Source organism: Rhynchophorus ferrugineus, unplaced genomic scaffold (genome assembly GCF_030347505.1).
Source record: "Rhynchophorus ferrugineus isolate W39M unplaced genomic scaffold, kcgeb_rfMv2 rfM9, whole genome shotgun sequence".
NCBI classification, from domain to species: domain Eukaryota; kingdom Metazoa; phylum Arthropoda; class Insecta; order Coleoptera; family Curculionidae; genus Rhynchophorus; species Rhynchophorus ferrugineus.
In genome coordinates, this window is record NW_027472588.1 from 4,514,415 (window position 1) to 4,538,877 (window position 24,463).

The window sequence follows — 24,463 nt, forward strand, 5'->3', positions numbered from 1 at the left end:
AATACCAATTAATAATTCCAAATATTATAGATTAACTACTTCGACAAACAAAAAAGGGCCGCAAATAAAAGGTAAATATCTGAAAAATATCTTTTGATATTGATATTTTAGAAATCCTTATGTTAACGACACAAAAATATTTATTTTTTAATGAAATATATCAGTTTCAACAGTTTTTAGTTTTGCAACAAAAATGATTAATTTACGAAATGTATAAGTTTGCTGAAAAGTATCGATATTTTCTAGATTTGATCTGAAAAAGATATCGATATTATTTGGACAAGCCTAGAAGTGAACGCGAGTTATTATTTACCCTTACTATATTTATCGAATATATATATTCTGCTTACCTTTCAAACCAATCATTTTCAACGAAAATCAGTTACTCAGTTACATTTTCACGTAGATCTCAAGAAGTCTGATTAGAAGTTACTGTTCTTTTTTATTTTGTTTTCTTTAAATTTGTTTTTATTTCAAGCCTAAATTAAGTCTACTAGGAAATATAAACTGAAAAAAATTATTCTAAATTAAGACAGTTGAAATGACCATTTCTCTTTGTTAATTTCTTTATTACTTTATTTATAAATATTACAGATCAATCTTGTGTTACAATACCCTTACGGCTAAATACAAAACTAAAATATTCTCGCGTTTAAGGAATAATTAAAAGTTAAAGTGAACCAACACGAATGGCACAAAATGGAGTATTGGTCGCTGTAAAACGAAAAAAACAAAACAAAACGTCTTCGTTAACCGGCAAGATACAATCAACAATCATTATCGAATCCTATTTACTTCCTTCGACTGTTTTCGTATAACTCGAACAACAGAACAACAAAGGTCGACGGTTAGTAGTATTTTATGGTATACATGGATACATGTCTTTGTGTGTGAAAATACAAAATCTACCAGATCCTTACTATGACGATACGTTTGGGGCACGGGAGGAGGGGATAGGGAATATGGGTGGGAGGTGTGTTACATCACTATGGACGGAACTTGTTCTCTTAAAATACTCGAAGTCTTAAAATACGCGGATGTCATGTGGATATAATCGGAAAAAATAAGTTTCCTTCCGTTCTAGCGACTCCGGTGGGGGTCCGCCTGGTCCAAGTCGGGCGGCGAGGCCCCAAGAACCTTCAGGTCTCGATGACTGTCGTATTCCGCGACGAAATACCCTCCGAGGTCCTTCATCAGTCCAGGGACAGTGCCATCAGCGACTCCACCTCCCTGAAACACAGGCTGGCGCGGCCCGGTAGCGATAGCTTCTTCGAGATGCAGGTGCGCAGCTGGGACAAGAGCTCGTGGCACTTGACCGACTTCTGGTAGCGCTCCTCGCGCGGTATGTCCACGCCGAACGATCCCACTGGAGAGTTGATGTTACTCCGGATCACCGGGCCGAAGTGTTTCAGTATCAGCTTGATGGCGTCGCAGCCCAATGTCACGTATCTGTAACAATATGGAATTGGATGTAATCAAAAATATAAGGTCGGAACACAAATCATGTTAGTTCTTCGTTTTGTTTGATCGCCCTGTGGTTGTTTAATCTATAAAGTTTATAAAGTTAATCATGTTCCCTCATAACAGAGTAAAGGGAATAATTTTAAAATGTATATATGTATGTATGTACAGATCAATATAAGTAGAGAAAACGACAATATTTCGTGAAACCTCCCTGTAGTAACAATTTTTAAGTCCAACACAAACTTTCCAGTTGTATTCTTACTATTTAATTAAGTAAAATTAGTTGCATTTTTTCATACGTTTCTTTTAAAATCACCGAATATGCAATAAGTAGTATGGAAGGATATCGACTGCCGTTGTGGAGTAATACAGCTTTTAAGCGTAAATAGTAGTGTTGGGAACTATCGACTGAAATTGACCATCGACTGTTTAGTAACTGACTACTTTTTACTATCGACTGTTTCTGTCGCTATTTTTGGTTCGACTGATTTTACTACTTTTTACCAGTGACTGTTTCAGTCCGCTGTTTTCAGTCGCTATTTTCGGTCCGATTGATTTTGTTACTATTTACTATCGACTGTTTCAGTCGTACTTTTAGTAACTATCTTTGGTTCTACTAGTTTCATTCGACAGATGTTTAACGTTCTGGCTCGGTCGTCCTAGCCGCGACCTTGACAAAAAAGTACCCAATTTATGCTTTTCGGTCGCTAGTTTTTTGACTTTCGACTGTTTTCAGTCGATTGTTCGCAACACTAGTAAATAGTATTCACACTATTACTAAGGATCGTAAAGTATTAGAAAACCATGTCAATAGACAATGTTTATAACTATGGAATAAGGAATTCAAAACACGTAATCTTATTTATGTTAGAAAAATTGTTATCACACGGTATTATCAACTTACATGCAAGCACCCACAACATCTATAGGCCTACACCTCAATAGATGTGTGTGAAAAATGTGGTTAACATTCGCTGGGACATTAAACGGTTCGGCCGTTGTCAGAACAAAAAATTAACAACTCAATCGAACAATTTCCATTATTAACCCCTTCAGCACCGGTTAGTTTTCATCCGTTAAATGAGCAGCGTCACGTGCCCGACCCACACACCCATGAATAACCCACGGAAGCTGACCGGACCCAGAAAAAATCGCCTCATTTACATTTAGAACCGTGCAAACCGATTCACCTTCCCTGCCCCGTCCGTTCCCATGACCGTGGCGCGATCGTCGATACCCCCTTCGTCACCGTCCACCGCGGCGAGAGTGTCGGATTGCTCCGATAACGAGTCGAGAGGACCTATCGAGAAAATATTTCAATAACGGCAACGACGGCCTTATGCAAATCCAGGTACGGCGAGGAAGGGTCTTAATGAGGCGTCGAGTGACACTTTTGAAGCGATGAGGCCGACGGGGGGCAAATAAAATGTGACAAAACATCGCGTCAAACTTTGAATGATAAATATTTGAAGTGTCAGTGAAGAGCGTCACGGGGATGACACTCTATTAAGGGTGAGACGGTGTTTAGAAACAACTGCGCGATAGTTATTGTAAACTTAGGCTCGCTAGGTGACATGAATATGTTAATATTCGCAACCCCATATGTACATTTTAGCGCAGATGAAATCCGTAAATATGTTTTCTGCAAACACGAAGGGAACATCAACGAAAAACTGCACATTTTGTTAAATTTCCTCATATTTACTCATTGAATAGTTTATTTTATTTGATATGATCGAAATACATATAGAGTACTGGCCATAACAGGAGAAATTTTCAAACAATAATAATTTATATGATCCAGGTTTCTTTGAAGATCAATAGAAAAATGTCTAATCATAATCAGAAGAAAACAACAGACCAATAAAATTATACCAGCCAAAGAAAATATAATACTAATACATTATACTTTATTGCTCTGACTTAATTCTCAATTTATGCAATCCTCTATATTTTAGGTCTTTCAAAACCAGACAACATCCTGAATACATTTTTATATTCGTTCTTTAATAACCAGATAAAATTTTGAAAAACCATTAACCTCACCCTGACCAGGAAGAAAACAACAACAGACCAATACCACTAAACTATCCAAGAATACATAAATACTGAAATAAAATAGAATCTCAGTGTTTATCTGATCTTATTATAAATTTTTATACACATATTTTATTTTACTTCTTTCAGAATTCGCTAATATCTTGGAAAACCATCAACCTACCAGGAAGGAAACAACACACCAAGAACAACAAACTGTCCCAAGTACATAAAAACCCAAATAAAATAGAATTCCAATGTTTATGTGACTATAATAATTTAATAACAATTCAACATCTTGAAAAACTAACAAACTAACCAAGGCCAAGAAGAAAACAGCCCAATAACACCAACTACCCAAAAACAGATAAATACCCAAATAAAATAGAATTTGAATGTTATCTGATTTTTATCTCAATCTACACATATAATTTTATAATAGTTCTTTCATAAGAGAAAACAACAGACCAATGACACTAAACCCAAATATACAGAAACACCTAATTAAAACAAAATTTCAATACTTATCCGACTTTTTCTCAAGTCTTATAGAAATATTTTTAGTACATTTCTTCCAGAAATCAACGACATATTGAAGAACCTAACTATGACCAATAAGAAAACAACAACAGACCAATAACTAAATCACCCAAATAAAAAAGAATTCTAATTTTTATATGACTTTTTTTCTCCATTTTTATATATATTTCTATTTTACTTAGTTTAGAAGTTGCCAACATCTTAAAAGACCATCAACTTAACCGTGACCAAGAAGAAAACAACGGTCTAATAATAATCAACCGTCCAAAATACATAAAAAGTCAAACAACATCGAATTTTTAATGTTTATTTGACTATTTTCTCAATATTCACATACATTTTTATATCAGTTCATTCATAACCCGACAACATCTTGAAAACCCATTAGCCCAACCATGACCAGGAAGAAAACAACAGCCCAATAACACTAAACCACCCAAAAACACATAAACACCCAAATAAAATAGAATTTGAATGTTTATTTCGGGCGTTTCGAAGGACCGTCAGCTGGCTGATCGGCACAGGAAGACCGAAATTACGTGGAAAAAACAAACGTCGAAAATGAACCGATACCGGAAAACAGTAATTAGGACTAGTCGGGCGCGGGGGGTAGTCATCGTCTCCACCGCCCTCCTGCCCCTGTCAAAGGACACCCAGCGTCCCTTTTTACGGGCCGAGAAAGAGTTGCGCGCCGGCCTGCTCCCGATTTATTTCCCCGTTCCAGTTCGTTACGGTAATGCCGGGGGCGTTCTATGTTGTTATCGCCGAATAATGGCCGTGCCTAGATGTACGCGTGTCGTGTACTTATTCAAATTGGCGGGCGGCTCAAATTGCGCCGTTTTAATGATATCCGACGCCTGCTCTTTCGTGCCGTTGGCACCAGAACTGATTAAAAGTTGACCGAGGAAACGTTCTTCTTCCAAGCAATTTTATGTTGAATATTTTCGTGATAATATGGTGGAGGTTATTATGATAAAATGGCGGAGGTTCCGCCGAAAACAAAGTAAAAAATCAGAACAATTAACACTGTAAAAATCTTATGTTGTACATTATATTGCTTTCCGTGTCCTAAACATTTTCCCCAAATGGATAAGAACAATTATAGAGTGGCTTGTCCGCCTCATATACAGACAATTAACGACATTTATTCAGTGTTTATCTCGAATCGGTTACCATATAGTCTGGAGCGCATTATGTTCAGTAATCTTAAAGGCACAATTAATACTGGCACGTGCTGTGAATCGTAAACCATTCGCAACCGCGACGGTATATCGAAAAAAAAAACAACAAACCAAGCGACCACCAGGATCTTGACCCCAGGAGCGATTAATAACAAGCAATTAAAGATTTGCGACAGAACAAAAGTTAAATACCGTGAATATCAATCGGGGTCTTGTTCGAACAAAATAATCTTACCAGACGTCGGTATGTACTCATCTCATCTGTCATAAATATTAAATTTCACTACCGCAAATAAGTAATTGGTATTATTACTTGCCAACAATCGATTCTTTTTCACTTCTTTAGTTTTTTTGTTTTCATCGAGGACGCGACGGGAAAGGAATTTAATATAAAATTCGAAATACGTCATAGCCGAGGAACCAATTATACCAAATATATAATAATTAATTAACACAAAAGGATTCCTTCCCTTTAAAATATATAATTCTTACTCACACCAAAATGTATAGCTCAGCGCCATCTGCCAAGTAAGATGTATATCAATCGAAGTGTGAATGTTCCTTCACCATAATATCATTAGAATTTCAACCTATAGTCATTACTGATTTTAATGTTTTATAATTTTCAGTCAGTTAACTGTCTCACTCATACGCAAATAATTTAGTACATGTGTACATCATTTTACATATTATTAGTTTAATTAAAAATTGAAAATAAATTATCTCCCTTCACCATAATAATTATAACATGAAATAATTAAGAATTCCTTCACCATAATATCATTATAACCCCACCTCTCCTCTCGACCTTATCACATGTCATTCTAAATCCAACTTTATGCTGCATAATATATTAAGACCTCTCATTCCAGATAAATATGTTTCACTTATATGCAAAAATAAATATCTTTACTTAAAATGTTAAAATGCTACTCAAAGAGTTAAAAACATTTTATACTTAAAAATATTTTTAATCATACAGATATGCTTTCATTCCTAATAAAGCAAAAATAAAAAAAAATGTATAATGTTTTACTCATTTTTAGAGACATGCTTTTAACTGAGATAAATACTTAAAAATAAATTGACCCAAATGTAAAAACTTGCATAAAAATATTTTCACCAACAAATACATACTTTTCACTCAAGAATAACAAGGATTTTATAAAATGATTGATATGTTTATTAATTTGATTACACTTAACACAACAAAAAATAAAAAATGGTTTGTACTTACTGTTCATATTTGCTTTGGATGAGCTCCATCAGTTTTGGTAAAATGATAACACATATATCCAGGTTCCAGTTGGACCTAACCAAAAAATCACATCAGTGAGTCATCAGCCTTAATTTCTGCACATAGAACTTACGATTTTCCGTTCAAAACGCCAAGGATGTCCACCAAAGCGCTGACGTCGTCCATTGTAACCGCCGTCTCCAGGGCTCCTTTCATACCCTTGCTCCGGAACTGGGTGAACATCAACTTTAAGTTTCTCATTCGGTTGTTCACGATGCTGACCATGGGCTGATGACCCCGCATCAGTACTCCCAAGCCTTCAGCTTCCGACATTTCCGGTAGATGTTGACCCAAACCAGGAATATCGTTATTTTTCTGTAAATAAAAGAGTACAAAATCAACCAAACAAAATCTAAACTCAGGTGAAAACTTACCGGTAAAAAATCATCGAATTGAATTCCAACAGGTCGATCATTGTAGACCGGTATGAATTCGTTCTCGTCTACCGGGAAATCGTCCGGCGATAACTTGGTACTGGAAAATAGCTCCGCGGGAGGCGACGTCTTCTCCACCGTAATCCGTGGAGAGCTCTTTACCGGAGCGACATTGGGAACGCTAGTGTTGCGAGTCGGTTTCGAGAAGGAATTCTTCCTCGACGCGTTTCGCGAGTTGTAACCGCCTTTCGTTATGTTCGCCTCCGAGGAACTGTGTTTGATGCCGCTGTTCAGCGACTTATCGCGAGTCCTTTCCGAAGCCTCCTTGACGCTAGTCTGTCGCTGATAACCGAATCTCATTGTAGGCTTGACCTTAACCGTGGATACATTGTTATCCTTGTCTTGTTGTTTGGCTAGTCGACTGATATATACCTAAAACAACGCAGAACTTGATAAAACTTATCAATTATGATAATCAGGTAGAGGCTCTGATGATATTATGGCGAAGGATCCTAGTTATATTCATTTTATGTTATTAAGATGACAATACTTAAAATTATTAAATATAATAAAAACATCGATCCCTCAAATAGATAAATTTACCTAGATCTTGAGCCAGAATACTGAGAGTTTTACCATTTTAAGTCATTATAGAGTTATTATTTTAATGACGGTATGGCGAAGGAACTTATTTGTATATTTTTAAAATCTAATTGACATTTACCTGATCCAAATTAGATTTGGAACGTGAATATTGTACGGGACTCGAGACTATCTGCTCCGAGTTACGGTAATTGTTCACGCTTTCGTCCAGGGAGAGGGCCTCGAAATTTTCGATCGGCACGTTGCTCAGTACCTGCGGTTCCGACGGGTCTTGGTAGATGGCACTGGTGTCGGGAATTTCTACAAACAATATAGGATACAATTACAAGAGAAAGACAAAAAAAGCGTATTTCTTAGTTCGAAAAAGTAATGGATTTATGACTCCGTGTTAGTTGGAACTTTTCAGACTCGACCTTGAGCTTATCGTATTGTTGGGTAAACCAGACCGTGAATAATTAACTTTAAAGGGGAGAAACGATAAAAACAGAACGAAAAACGGGTAATCGTGTTACGAAAGTTTCGTGCATTTTAGTACCTGGTAGATCCCTTTCTGGTTCCTGGAAAGGTTCAGGCTCAGGTGGAGGTGTACGAGCAACTGTAACAAAATTTAAGTTTAAATAACTTAAATTATTATTCAGTTTATTATTTCGACACAGAATTGTTAAGTATGACAAATGCGATGTAATATTTATATTGTTAACAACATTAAGGTATGTGAATATAGAGTAGTAAATATAGAGAGAATACATTAAACTAGGTCAATCTGTCAATTCCAAAACAAATTCAAGTATAACAAAAAGTTCTTATATAAAAACATGGAAAAACTGCTTCACAATATCTGATGTGATATATTATTGTGATTATTGTGATATATCCTATAGTGCTAAATAATTCAGTGGTATTATTGATCATTAACTATGATAAAATAGTGAAGATAATGTGAGAGAATCTGCTCAAAGCATCACATCTAACAATTTATTATTATTATCAGTAGAGACAATTTCATAACTAATGAAAATCAGTCAAGGCACAAGGCATCAACATGGATTTGAGAGCAATGGTTAATAAAACCCCTGAAGAACTAATCTATCAATAATCAATTATTCTTCGGATTCATTACCTTATTCTTATAACTCAACAATACATTTTCTTTTGAGACACCCTGTACTTTCAATTTTTACCCAAACCTTCATTAAAAAATTAATATTAATAATAAATGTGTAGCAACAAAAAGAACCGTTATATTCAAGTTGAAAGAGGTACGTTAAATTTACCGATAACACCGTATCAATCCCGGCAAGTAGCAGCTGGTTCCACTTTTTTATTGTTTAAGATTACGTACCATCGCAATACGATTATAACAAAATATGCTACGTTGTTAAAACATTATTACATCAAAGGTTAAAGCGATTTTACGTCACAAGAAGTGTAAAATTCGGTTTTATCAACAATTAGTTCGCGGATATATGATAAGAAAATAAAAATAGGTCAGCTGATAGTATGTCTCCTAATTACTTCCAGTTTTGTGAAACTACTGTTGTGTTCTAGGTTAGTTTTATAACAAAATTTAATATTTCAAAAATCAGTTCGAACATTAGGGTAAATTAGTCAAATTGCATACTCACTATCAGCTATTATCAATTATTAATTTGTGGATTCTAGATATGCGAACTCATTGTTTTATTTTTAATCCAAATAAAAAATATTTCATTCAGGGCAAATATGCCGCAATAAACGCAATTTAATATTTATCTGATTAAAATGTGATTCATACAATTTGAAATATTTAAATCAATTGAATTTAAAAAAGACAAAATTATTTATATCCCTAATTGTTTCTTAATTTTTTGACTCTAGACTTATAAACTCATTGAAATAGAGATTTTGTAGATTTTATATATAAACCTAACTATTTAAAAATCATTTCTTGGTACGTTTACTTTTTCTTTTAACAAAAAGTGATACGAATATTAAAGAAGATTGAATCGATGATAACAAATGGATATCTTTTTGTTTTCACTCTACGGCGTCACGTTAATTAATACAAATCGTTTTGCGATTTACTGCGAATAACTATTAACAAGCCACCTCTGTTATTAAATGTAGATTTATTTAAATCAAAATGTAATTTTTCGCTACAGTTATCGTTTGTTTTTTTTTTATTGAAATGAAAGTTAATTTCGATTTCTGCCTACTGACATCATTATCCCGGTAAAATGATGGCGTTTTTATGCTTTTTATTCGATCAAATTTGTTGAATTCCGATGATTTTCCTAGGTAATTATTTATATATATATATATATATATATATATATATATATATATATATATATATATATATATATATATATATATATATAATTTAAGTCTACTTTTTACCAACGAGGTAATTTACAATTACAATCACAAACATAAAGTACATCAATGACCCCGGGTTCGAACCTGCGGCTATCACGACAGTAGGGGGACCGTCCTGTCGCCTTGACCACTGCGCTAACGAAATCGGCCGGCTTAATTATTTTTTGTTGTGCGAGATAATGGATAAAATTTCAGATATGTATTAGGCATCGAATATTCAATATTTATATTATATTATTAAAAATTTAAATTCATGCAATTTAAAATTTATTAAAAAAATAATCCGTATATAGCCGATAAATACTAGAACATATAGTGTAGTTCTATGACAACTTTAATACAAAACGTATACACGAAATGTATATTTTTAACAAAACATTTTTTTAACTCTAGATCTATAAACTCGTTGAAACAGTTTGCCAAAAAAAATGAAAAAAATTAAAATATCACAGGCTTATTAGTTAAATATTCAACTAGTATATTTCTACTTGTTCATCACTGTTTATTGCTCAATGTTTTTATGAATATACGGACTATATTGTGACACTACACTGCTGGCATTAACCATATCTATTTTCGATATATAATCGTCGAACCAAATACGAAATCAAACGCGCCGTTTTGCATTAAGAAAAGGCAGTGCCGATCGCATTTGCATATCGATAAAAATTGAAATGATATTGTTCTGCGTCAGGTGATGAACGGTCGGCAATCGACCATCGGCAGAGCCAATACCGAAATTTTCTGATGGAGCGTGATCGGTGAACGTTTGGGCCATGGCTAGTACTGGTACAACGCGCTAGATTATCGCACGAGATAGATAGTAATCGTTTGATACCGATTGCTTTAATGCATATCCAGTGATATGCATACCGTTAACAATGGAATCACGGTTCTTCTTCCTTTTATTGTTCGAACGGTTTTAATTTCGGTTGTTTCGACGTAAAAAATAGTGGATCCCATCAATGGCTATTGTTTATTACGTGAAGTTCTATTTACTATGTAGCGTAGTAGAGTACTACGGGATAGGAATTTAATTTCTATATAATAAAAATGGATTAAATTTTCGAACTCTAGATTTCTGAGCTCGTTGGTATTTGTTTTCGAATTCAATATTTCCTTCATCCATCCTATATTTAACAATTTTCATATATATTTATATAAATATTTTTTAGCCGGTTTGGTTGGCCCAGTGGTGAAGGCGATAGGACGGTCGTGCTAATGTTGCGACAGTGGCAGGTTCGAATCCTGCTGGGGCATGGTCGTAAATTTATGTTTGTGAATGTTTACAATTGCGATTGTCCAAAAGGCAAGAGTACAAATAAGGTCCAATCCAAATAAACCTTAGTTCGTATAAAGAAGTCTTTAAAATACAATAAAAAATAACAATTTTTATAATCTTAAATATTTCTATGCTGCAATTTAATTGAAGTACTGAGGAAGATTAACAATAAGAATCAGATATAGCATATACTGGCTCATTTTTGAACCCTGTAAATATTTTAAAGTTGTTATTGTTTTATGCAATAGAGCGATTTATTTTGGAAATAACATTTATTAATGTTGGTTAAGACTAAAATAATTGAATTCGTACACATACAATGAGACAGACTCGGAATATTTTTCCCAAAAGAGAGCAATTTGTGCATTTTTATACATAGCTCTGATATATATCGACATAACCTCTCTATTTAAACGTTCTGCTTGAACAGGCGCTTTAAATGTCATACCGTTGACCGTTACGGTAAGCGATTGTTTCGCGTCCACGCCAGGCCAGATTTCTGAGTCTGAAATGCCGAACGCTACTCGAACGGGAAAAAGTTCTAAGGTACGAGAGGCGCTATTATCGCAGCACGAAAACTCCTGTTAAAAACGGTACAAGAGTACAAGCGTCCTCGAGTTTAAACAGTTTTTTTTACAGAAACGTCACAATTGTATCGTTTTCTTGGTAAACCGTGGAGACGTAACATCGGTGCGACACGCAATGAGAAAATAAATGTCAAAGAGTTCATACACCTAGAGTTCACAAAATTATAAATATAAGAATGCCCGGAACTGTTGTAATTATAAAACAGCTTTTAATGTCATCCTTCATAAACTTTAATTGGTTATTCAAGTAATATTTTTGAATTCGATATACAACCTCATCATTCGATTTCCCGGTCCCAACAGTTTTTGATTAAACGATTTTAAATATTTAAGAAACAATCTTGATGGAGAAGATATTATTAAATTAGTTGGAAATTTCCGTTTCATGTACGAATTTTTATATTATAAAAATCGTCTAAAAATAACAACACAGAAAATATTTCTAAATGTCAGAACTCGTTGGTTTTTTTCAACGACTTTCCGGTTACAATACCAAACTAGCAGCCACCACGGACTATTGTCTGCATACTGAGTAGCTGCAGGCTACCAAAACTCGAGGAATTGATGATGGCACGTCGGAAATGTGGTTCTAGGTACGCTCTAGGCGCAGATTCCGACTACACGAAACCGATTTGTGCTTCCACCGATCCCATCGATTAGCATAAACGCCTCCATGGAGGTTTTTACGCGCCAAACCACGGAATTAGGTTAGATCGGCGTGGGTAGGCGATTTTGGACCGATTATTCCGATATGGAACGGTTTCGGTTGTGCAAGAGACGTCGCTCGAGAACTATCAAACAGGAAACGATAGCTAAATCGGAGACGAACGTGGGAGTAAAAATATTTACTTCAACACAAAATGAACAAAATAACTGTCACCAAAGAACAGAAAAACTTTTTATTCTGATTTTTGAAAATTCAGCGAGTTAAAAAATTTAGAGTTCCAAAACAATGTATCAGCTTGGATAAAATAAAATATGATGAATTTTACGTCATTTTAAAATTGTGCAAATATTGTAAATAATACCAAACCGCCAATCCAGTAATACTAAAATACCAGATAAACCTGAAAGTTAAATTGTTTATTTTAGAAGATAGATAGATCAACGAGATTATAAATCTAGGGTGATTAGATATTAATACTATAATACACCATTTATTTTAATTTAAAAATTTATTATCAATTTATATAATGTTTTGTTTTTAAATAATAGAAATATCAGAATACTACTTTCAAAACTTTTTTTTATAAAGAATTGCTCATAATTTAGTAAAATTAAACAGACTGCTTTTAATAACTAAAAACACTAGATGCAACAAATGCCGGCTTAGTTGGCGCAGTGCTCAAGGCGACTGGGCGTTTGGAGATTCTCAACTTTCATGTTATAAAGATTGTCGAATGGTATACTATTGAATATATCACTGTACGTGTAAAACAAAATTCCAGCTGAAATAATTAAGCTATTTCATTACCAAACATGACCCTGATGATATAAAACGGAAGAAACAACCACCATAAGTTAAACATCCAACTATAAAACCAAAAGTTTTACCACGATCATTCAAGCAAAAACATTTAATTGCTGTGCGTTCGAAACAGATCCCTGTTAAACTGTTACTGTTTTACCGATATATGGTTGAAAATTTATTGAAAAACAATCCAATTAAAAGTCGAATCAAAGTTAATCGCCTACCATTTATTTAATTCAATAACAGAAACAAGACATCGCTTATACAGATCTCGTTCTGCCATTTTAAATCATCAACGACGTTAATTATTCATATTAATGCAACAGAAAGACAATAATACGATAAATAAATGATTATAGAAACATTTACGTGATTCATCAGTTCAGCAAATTACACAATATGTTCAATAGAAAATGTAACGTCTACAGATGTGACATTAGAACGGTAGACTTTCACCATATAAAATTGAGAAAAAAAACCATTAACACCTGCTATCGGTTGTAATTTACGCAACCCGATGTTTTAATCACTAAAAAGGTGGATGCTTCAATCCCAATCCCAATTTTTTTATGTACGTCATTCGACGAGTTCGTATAACTAGAGTTCGAACTAATTGAGATTATTGGATATTAAATAATATACGATGGGAAGAATAAAAATGAACAGGAAACGGGTTATAATGACGGCAAAACGTCGATAATGATGCTGAATCGGTTGCCATTTACCTTGCACGCCCAGAGTGTTTTCTTTGTTTGCCTTTTAGAGTTCCTCGCGTTCTAGGTCGATGGAGATCGAGCCGAGCGTCTGCGTCTGTTGTTGAAACAAGAGAAAAAATGGCGTTTTGCGTAATGGATAGGCGGCCTACGGCTTTTACTCACGAAAATAGCCGACTTATGTCTTCCAACAGGTGACGACCTTGAGAATTGATTTTTTTTTAATGAAATGAAACTGATATTTTTAGACTACAGCGTCAGGTCAGCTATGCATATGTAAGTGTTTCTGTAGGAACGACGAAAAATGAAAAAATCGTTCACTATTTAAGTGGACTAAAAGAACTGGTCGTTGTTTTTGAGATAAATGCACCAGGCTTCGAAATATGTCAATAAAATGGCAAATAAAAGGCCAATGAGATTGAACTCTCGTTATTTCACGACACGACGTTAAGTAATACCAGTGGACAAATGATTTTACGCTAAGAAAAAACAGTAATCGCGATTTTACGTTTCGAAGCCTTACAATAGGCTATTCGATCTATGGTTGGTTCGCAATAAATGGTAAAGTTTTCGGACAAATTTTAACGTTTCTTCGCAATTTAGTTGTTGCAACACCACGCAAAGCTAAATAAGTTATTAACCACGCAAGTAATGAAACAATATTTATAAATAACTGCTAGTAATATTATTGTATATTGGCAATCTCTGTCTGATGGCTTATTGTAATACAACATTCAACAAATATTTCATCTTCTAATTAATGAACTATTAAATTGTCGTATCTGCCAAGAAATGTTAAGAAATGAGAACCGGCTAGGTAAACTTTTTAATGCACTTGGGAAAATGGAGGGCTTATTATTATTAACTATTTATTATCTTAAATATTGTATTTTTTTCAAATTTTTAGTTTGACTACTCAGTTTTGTTTTGATATGATAGAAGGTTCACGCCAAATTTCGAGCATCAACCATCTCGAAAAAAGTACTTTCAAGAAAAGCGCGTTAAAAGTTTCACTTTAACAAATATATATTAAAAATCGATTTTTTAAAATGCCTAGACTAGAATACCCACTTATCTTGAAGCGATATTTTAAGTTTGCACTAAAATACTAAGATTTCAACCTATAGTCTATTAAAAGTTATTTTGTTCATACATCATCTAAATTTGGAACGTTAAAACGTCCCTATGTTGCCGAATTAACGCTGAGTTTTACTTCATTTGGCATTGATATGCAACAAAATTATAATCTAAATAAAATAATTGAACAAAAACATTATCAAATATAATTTATTTTAACACTATAGTACGTCTAAACGCTACAGTTAATTATACAGCCACAATAGTTTATAGGTTAGAGTTATAACCTCTTATCACTATTGCTTTCAAGAATTTTGTGTACGTGTGACAACCGGACGACTTTGACAGGCTTACTCGTTTATGTCTTCGAATTAATCAGATAGCATTGTGTCCCTTTTTAGCTAGAATAAAATGCGAAGGAAAATATTATCTGATTCTAAAACGAATTTACAAATTGCGACAGGCAATGTATTAAACATCTTGATCACGTATATATACAAAAACATAGAACAGACTATATATGAATCAGGGAACCGTCTCATTTCCTTGATTTAGCTCCATCGCTTCTTCCGGCTAAAAACTAAACTCAACAAACGCGTCGAGCTTATCGTTCTAAATCGATAAATGATGTTCAAACCCTATTTATATATAGAGAAGAGGAGTGACGGGAGACCAGGTTAGTTTCTATCACACTGACAACACATCACAAAACAAAACAAAAAGAAATAATGGAATTCATTAACTGAAATAAAATATTAATATGTGATATGAGCATCCGTTTTACAAAACATATCAATCCGCTACCGATCGATTTCCTCTTGACATATTTCACGTATTCAGCCGCTATCCGATTCTCATGGCGGCAGCGCGAACGCTTTAGGTAGAACCGACCGTTTATTATGCAACGCGGGATCAAAAGGTCCCTGGGCACCGCTTCCTGGGCGCTCCTCGTGGAGTTGAACACGAGAAACTAGTACGGAAGCGGCCCAGCCAACAGGGTTTCGTAAACGGCTATTGTCGATGCACAATTTAGTGTTATTATAAACGATTATTCGGATTACTACGTGTCGCGAAAGGCCCATAGCGCGAGAGCGATTCAAAAATAACTTTGGCTGCAATTTTGTTCAAACCCACATTCGAAAGCTGCTGATTCTTTGAGTGGGCCGGGAGTGCACGGTATCTCAAGCGTTATTGGAGATGATTCCATCCAATTATCTCGATGTGACGATACTCTGATTACTTTCTAGGTTCCTGTTTCGTTGCTCGTTGCCACTCAATATTGTAAATATCAAAATAACTTTTCGAAAAAAATTAACCATATGCCTCGTACAAAATAGCAGTAACCTCACGTCATTACTTCGTCGAATTTATTGTCCATTGCAGTTTGTAAATTCGTTTTAAACCAGACCCTATTTTTCGTTCTTATTTTACTCTAGCTAAAAAGACATAAAATAAAAACCTGATGCTTGCGAACATGTAACCAAATTGGCTTATGAAATTCGCCTTGTTGTCAAATGCCGTGAAAATTCTTCAAAACTTTAATGGTAATAATTGGAGGTTATAACCGACAAACGTCTTGAACCTTTACAATAGTCATAGTCAGTCACACTCATAATATAATATAAATATTATTTAGCACAATTACTTCAGAGAAAACCGTTAGTATGGGAAGTATCCATAAAAAACTCAAAGACATGTGATCCCTTCATACACTGTTAGGAAACATAAGACTTAAATGGTATAAAGATAACTCACTAAAAGGTCTAATGGAAATTTAAGACATTGTTTTTTTAAAAAATACCATTCTTAAAAGCATACAATAAAATTAATTGAAAGAATGGAAGATATTATTGTTTCAATTTATGTACCTAGATGGAATATATATATATATATATATATATATATATATATATATATACATATATATATATATATATACATATTAGAAACAACACTGAAAAAAGTTACCCTGTAGAAAGGAGCACTATCTACATTAACACCTTCGGTTAGGAAAAACCACATCAAACAGACAGGAAAATAAATGGACGGATGGTGGTATGAGTTTAATATTCGGTAATTGACTTGAAGAGTGATTCTGATAGTGAAAGTAACTGAATGAACCTTTTTTGTTGTGTGATTATAGCCCAATGCTGATAATTACCAACAGAGTGATAAGAGCAGTAGCTACCAAAAATTAGTATATAATAGTTTAGAATACACATGAGCATTAAGTCGGAATGAATAGAGATAATTAATAATAACTATTTTACAGACATGGCAAATGAATTAGGGATAATGTAGTGATTAATTCTAATTTTATAAAGGAAAATGTAGACAGGCAGTACCAGAGAAATAAAGAGATATCAAAATGACTTAACAAGGAAAAAAGAAAAACTAAAAAAAGGTAAATATGCTCTCTAATTAAATTAAAATACATTACTTGGATATACAATTGTTGATAAAATAGATTAAGCCTCCACCAGACACCACTAGATAAAATAACGTGTTTAGAACTCTACCTCATAGGTGGCGTGGAAAAATATAACAAAACAACTCTAATCTACAAACTATTGTGGCTGTTAGATACATTAGATGTACTACAATGTTAAAATAAATCATACTTTATAAATTTTGATGACGTGTGTTGGTTGTTTTATTAGAAGGATTATATTAATATTATTACTTATTGACACTTGGTCCAAAACTACTGGTTTAGTCTATTAGCTATGAAATAAAGATGAATTAAAATGACAATAAAGAAAACACCCATCATTCCACCCAATTATTAAACGTTACCATTTCAAATGTGCTATGACACATCATAAATGACTGCGAAATAATTTTACCGACAAAAACTGTACGATCTTCGACGGATGGGCATTGAACTGTCAAGACTCACATCAACGTGACGTCATCGCGGTGAAAAATAATCCGGCACCCAACAATTTTGGCGCTGATAGTGCATGTGTTTTTCCTCAAACGCGAAAATCTATTCGTTCCTTCCAATGATCTTGTGCCTACAATAACAACGGCGAATGATCTGTAGGAAAAAATCATTCATTCGCCGTTGTCTATTACAATCGATTCGATTTTTTTGTTTGTATCGAAGAACTTTCACTAAACCCGAGTTACGGTTTTTTTTTGGTATATAAATATCACGATTTCTATATCAATTACTGATATCGTTTTTAATCTCGCGCGAAATTAACGTATCTGATAAAACAAAGCTTCGCATTGTTTATTTCGCAGGTTTGATAGCGATAATTAGTGGTCGAATGACCTTGCTTTAAAATAAAATCTACCATGTATTTTCGTGAGTGAGCTTGACTCGCTACCATCATATAAAAAATCGTTTGGATAGACTAACATGCTGTATTTGCTAATTTGACCTTAGGTATTTGACCTTATACATACTTGGAGTAATTTTTTTTCAACTCTGTTTTTTTTGTTTATTTAAACATTTGTGGTTCATCAATATGTCCAATGAAAGTGGACGCTTGACTCACGCATCAATCTTAAAGAGAAAAATGCAGTTGTTAGGCCTATTAATTAGTTTTTAGAATTTCTTTAATTTGTACTGTAGCAAGCTTGAGGCATGTCGAATTTTACATCGTGGAATAATGGTCAACGCCAACTATTATGTGATAAAGAATATCTGGCAACATCGAGACATTTATGTATGAGATTATGGAAGGGTACTTCATTGATCACCGTTCAGTTCAGACGTGCCACTATCGCATCGACTGCCCAAGCCTCGTCTCCACGGACTTTTATCTATTGTATTATTCACTTTTTTATAGAACTCTAGAAGATCTGGAAAATACTTCACTTCCACTGGCATTTCCTATTTTAGTGTTTCCAACTATGTTTTCTCCGGTTTTGCGACATGTGGTCGGGCATTGTCATACTGGAGAATAACACCTTTGTATTATATAAAACCAATCGATGGAGCATGGTTGCCACAGAGCATTCGATGACTTTTCAGCCGCCTTTTTATTCAAATTGAAGCTAATAGTAAAGCTTCCCGCAAATACGATTTACTCGGTACAAATTCAGACATTTTTAGCTTAATTTACAAGTTTGCAAAGTGGAAAAGACTAAGAAATGTGTAAAGAATAAGAAGTACTTACTGCTTTTTCCCCTAAATATTTCATTGTAGTCCGTGACGTTGGTGATGTCGGCCAGCGACTCCTCCTCCGGGTCGGTGCCGGAGGTGTTCTCCTCGATGGTCTTCACGTCCGGGTTCGTGGACTTGAGGCTGATCGGCCTCTCCGCCTTCGAGAAACTCTTCCGCAGGGTGGAATGCTGGCTGAAGGAGGTGTCCATGTCGGGCGACTCGGGCACGGCGATGCCGCCCATTGGTCGGCATTTTTTCAGGTCCACCACGTAAACCAGGACTTTGGTTAAGTGGAACGACGCCCCAATCTGAAAAAACCAGCGTCAATAATCATCTAATATTGAAATAGGGAGTGTTTATTCAGCATTGACAACGCTGCTATGCTTGACATTCGCGAATGCAGGCAATCCAATAAAACTGTCAATGAACGTTATCAAAATTTATGACAATGTTGCCACATCAAATTGGACTTTTGGTTTACAACGTTTGCCGGTTTATAACACGTAATTATTATCACAAATTAGGATTTTGTAGACATTTGACAACAGAGTTGCTTCGAAAAATATATTATATAAGCAAATTAAGCCCGGAAGCAGACAAAGACTACTCGCTATGGAAATCAACTCGGATATTTAAAAGAGTAATTATTAGAGTGCCGCCTATTAAAAATGCTCGAAATGAATGGATTCGACGCAATGATAAAAAAGCTAAATTTATCGCAGAACATTTAGCTAACGTATTCCAATCGAATGATATAGAATCTACATTAGATATAAATCCTGTTTATCAGCCCGATGTTCATGTAAAACTGATTTCTCCAATGAAAGTTGTCAAAGAAGTTGACAACAATTTCAATCCTAAAAAGGGTCCAGTAATTTATGATATTTCATCTGGGTTATTGAAAGAGCTGCCATGAAGAGCAATAATCATGTTGACATATATATTTAATGCCTGTTTGAGACTGAAGCATGTTCCGGAATGTCCTAAGGTTGTTCGAATAATTATGATTAAAAAACCTGACAAACCGGCAGGATAAGTTGCATCTTACAGGCCTATTTGGCTGTTACCTGTGATATCACAATTATTTGAGAAACTGCTGTTAAAACGGATTTATAGAAATACGGTATAGGCACCACGCCACTCTGGTCCCACCAAACACACATTATTGTCTTGCAACCACAACGATTTGGCCTTGGAAAAGCCAAAAGAATGCTCGCTGGGAAGAAATGTTCGTCGAATGAACAGGTGATCGCCGAAACTGAGGCCTATTTTGAAGCAATGGAGAAATCGTACTACAAAAATGGTATCGAAAAGTTGGAGGGTAGCTATAATCAGTGTATCACCCTTGAAGAGAATTATGTTGAATAAAAAAAAACTAATTTTGCCAAAAGTGTGTTTTACTATGGTAGGCCGGGGACTTTTCAATTGATCTGTTATATACTACTATGTTAAAATAAATGGTATATGTTATATCGATAAGTTATTATTTAAAAACCCCTATAATTAACGCCAAAAAAACTTTTATTTCGCTCTACAAAAGACGACCTTGAATCCATTCATATATTCGGTCCCATAGCCCATTTTCTCAATGAAAAATCAATTCCTATCACGGGCCATCACAATGCATTAACCCCCTTTTCACTGTCACCATTTCCGATTTTTTCTCCGCGTACTTGAAAACGAAATAACGTTAACCTACTTGGAAAAGTGATAAAATCGTCTAGATTCGAAACAATTTGCCTTGGAAATTAACCGGGGTGGTGTCCTAGTTAGTAGCGCGTATTTTTTTTTAACATTCGATAGTTGTGCAAGTATCGGAAACAATGCATAAAAGAATGCGTCGTTATTTTGTTTCTTTCGTCTAGAAATGTTGCCCTAAATATGATTTTACGATGCATAATGTTGGAAAACGACATCCTGTATTGGTAGAGACAACATTTTATCAACATCTAGTACAACCAGCATACTTGACTGTTTAAATTTTCACATAATTATCATTTTGATAGAAAGTGCTCACTATAAATATTAATTTAAAATTGTAATTCATTCAATTGTTTACGGATTCTCTCCAAGCTAACGCACGTTTCTTGCTATAGTAGTATTTAATGTATTTTATTTCCTTTAATGGTAATTAAACGACCTTGGATACTGATGCAACCATTAAGCCTAAATTCATCTTTTATGATAATGAGCAAAATGGTAATGGTAAATTTTTCGTATAGTTAAAGCTAGTATATTAGTAGACCACACAAAAATTATATAGGGATTAAACACACACAGCGTTGTTAAATGTTGTTCTGTAAATTTTAGATATGTCCGAAAGCATTTTTATTATAATTAAGTAAGTCCATGCGGACAAAGTCGTCATTGAATCACTAGGATTTGCCAATTCACACAGGCCCTGTGTAACCATATATTTTTACATAAACGTATTACTAGAAAGACTACTATGTGACTCACAAAAATATACAAGTACAAAACATATGTACAACATCAAGTTCTCCAACAGTCGAAGACCACAAGTTATGTAAGACCATCACTATATAAAAATATGTATTTTTAATTTAAATACTTATAATATTAAGGCAAAGAGTGCCGTGAACATATTCACCTAGTACTATGTCGAAAACTTTAAAATTTTGGAATAACAGTGTGAAGTAAAAGTAGAAAACGATCAACAAAATATAATTATCGAGAGTAGAAAAATCCCTACAAGTTTCCAGAATGTTTTCTCTATCAGCTGTCTTTCTCTCGCGACTGTTTGTATACAAATGAGTTAGTGAATGTCGTGAAATTTTACTTGAACTCCTCGGCAATATTCACTGCAACAATATCTTGGAAGTTAACTAGAGGAAGTCCACCGAACAACTGTTCTTTCTATTATCTACTTTTTGAACAAAAAAACTACATTATCACAAAAACACGTTTATACATGAGTTATTTCTCAAAAAAATATTCACTCTAATTTTACAAACTAAATACGAGCACTGACAAATAAAAAATTACTTAGTTTAATAAACAGCAGTTTGTTTGTCATGTTTGTAGAGTAGGAAAAAGAAGACAAAATAATGATCACTAAACAATATAAACCAATACGTTACATAAAAATGTACAGGAAAACCATTAAAATACTTGGTTAAACCAAACATAAATATGAATTCATAAAAAAGTCGCTAAAAATATCGATTATCGGTAACATAGAATGAAAAAAACCCAGTGACGTAGTCGATTTTTCTGAACTGTATCAAAAGTTGACTGGAAGAAGTTTATTAAATACATTAAGTAGCGATTAAATGTCGCAAATTAAATTCACAGTCATTACGTTTATACGATTTTCATTCAGTTTTAACGAACTTATAAAACAAAAGAAAACATTAGCGACAGTAAGAAAGTGTCCTTGAGTTTCTTTAAAAAAAAACATCTTCCATTTTAAAATAGTCGGTAATCACACCTAAAAATAAAATATTCGCGAAAAAACATTCTAATTTATTTTTATCTACTAAAAAAATTTATGCAACTTTCCTGGAGTTAAGATGATGTCAGACCGATTTTTTTCCCGAGCAGCCTGCTGGAAGGTTCAACAGCTTTTAAGCATTGTTTTAAAGAAAGCCATAGAAAACAATGCCGGTTTCAGGATTTACATCTAACTTGTGTCCTGTAGGTGATTTCAAGGTTGTCTTACATTACGGGCTAAGATTGGTGAAATATTAGCGGTATACATAGCTAACAAAGTTAATATGATAACGTAGCTATATATAATTTATTTTTACCTTATCAAAAAACAATAAATTTTGACGGCATTTAGAAGTGAATTAAAAAGAAAAACTATGTTTTTTTTTTGTAATTCTGTTGAGATAGTATTACTTAATGCTATAAAATAATATTCAAAAAAACTACAAGGTAATTTTCAAGGTAATGAGTTATGATCTTTCGAAACGAAATAAAAACATCTGAGCAGGAATAATGATAACCTTGTGCATTACTCACCAACTGATTTTGAGCAATGGATATATCACAGACTCTGCCCCAGGAAACAGGCACTGAATCATGTAATCTGCTGGGTTCCCAACCTATGATTTTCAAATAGTCTTTTACACCAGCAAATATTGATTCACCATCAGGATGAAAACATAGAGATCTTACTGGTCCTAAATCACTTTCAGTGGACACTAAACTGAAATGTTCCAAGTCAAAAAAGTGCACAGAACGATCCACACTACCACTTGCCAAAAGGAACTCTTGCGGATGAAACTCTAGACATGTCACAGCCCTTTGATGGTCGCTAAACTCCTTAAGCACTCTGCCAGAGCGTAAGTCCCAAATTTTTACAGTGCAATCTTCACCTCCAGAGGCAACCCACTGTCCATCTGGACTAAATTTAATACTATTCACTGTACCTTGATGGCCGTTGTACGTACATATAACACCTTTCTTTCGGGCATCCCATACTCTGATGGATGCATCACCACTTCCAGAACCCAAAATGTCGCCATAGGGATAAAAATCTACACATTTTATTGCATTCCTATGGCCATTCAGGGTACGGACAAGTTTTGCTGCTTCCAAATCCCACACTTTAAGAGCACCAGCTCTTGAACCGGCACAAACTAATTCTTCAACTTGATTAAATTGTACACATTCAATAGGAGTTGTGTGACCACTAAGACTCATAAAGCAGCTTTGTTTGCCGACAGCCCAAAGATTCACTTTTTTGTCGTCGCCGCCCGTCACCATGACTCGTCCTGATTTGTGCCCTAAAGCAACGCAGTTTACGTTGGCATTGTGGGCTTCTAAATCGTCTGAAAATCATTACACATATATAGTTAAGGAGATTTAAAATCATAATAGCGACATCACTTACGAAGCTTCCATGATCTCTTGTTTAAAGATGCCATTGTAACAAAAATCTTGTCTTAAAAAAATCTTTATGAACACGATCATTTTAAATTAACAAAAACTCGTATCGTTATTTTCTTAGACCACATTCTGTGGGAAAATAAAAATAGAACTGCATTAAAATAAATATAGTTAAAGTTCTTAGGCAAAATGATGCTTGATTATTCAAAATATAACGACAAATCAAATACGAATGGATCCTTTTCGACGTGAACTTCGTAGACAATAAAATGATCACGTATCACAACAGAACCAAAAAAAAATTACGACACGAAATTCAAAATATTCTTTTTTCCGTAAAAGACATACCACACGCACCACTTGCACTTGAAATTAATATGACAAATGACAACACTCTAATAACAAAAACAGAAGATAGAAAAAGAACAAAACTATATAATTTCAATTCCTTTTGCCTCATTGGTGATTGCAGTGGCAGGCACAAGTTAACGCAAATCATCAGAGG

General features: G+C 34.3%; 1 protein-coding gene across 2 annotated transcripts; it reads right to left on the reverse strand.

The window, feature by feature from the left end:
- Window positions 1-548: 548 nt before the first annotated feature.
- Window positions 549-24,395, reverse strand: kat80 (katanin p80). Of its 2 annotated transcripts, XM_076415210.1 has the most exons (9): window positions 23,963-24,395; window positions 23,089-23,900; window positions 19,115-19,409; window positions 8,032-8,091; window positions 7,618-7,796; window positions 6,894-7,325; window positions 6,593-6,834; window positions 6,460-6,534; window positions 549-1,449 (listed from the first exon to the last, which is right to left on the reverse strand). In XM_076415210.1, exons 1-9 carry the CDS (start codon window positions 23,994-23,996, stop codon window positions 1,194-1,196), a joined length of 2,385 nt encoding a protein of 794 aa, XP_076271325.1. In that variant the 5' UTR covers window positions 23,997-24,395; the 3' UTR covers window positions 549-1,193. The 2 variants fall into 2 exon arrangements, with proteins under 2 accessions (XP_076271325.1, XP_076271326.1); XM_076415211.1 differs by lacking the exon at window positions 8,032-8,091 and having other exon boundaries at window positions 23,963-24,347.
- Window positions 24,396-24,463: the final 68 nt, after the last annotated feature.

Bases quoted from the DNA above. Each gene is read 5' to 3' on its own strand.
- kat80 (XM_076415210.1), bottom strand. From the start codon at position 23,996: ATGGCATCTTTAAACAAGAGATCATGGAAGCTTC. The intron at 6,535-6,592 runs GTAAGTTCTATG...TTTTTTGGTTAG, and splicing joins GGCGTTTTGAACGGAAAATC to GTCCAACTGGAACCTGGATA. The intron at 1,450-6,459 runs GTAAGTACAAAC...ATATTGTTACAG, and splicing joins ATCCAAAGCAAATATGAACA to ATACGTGACATTGGGCTGCG.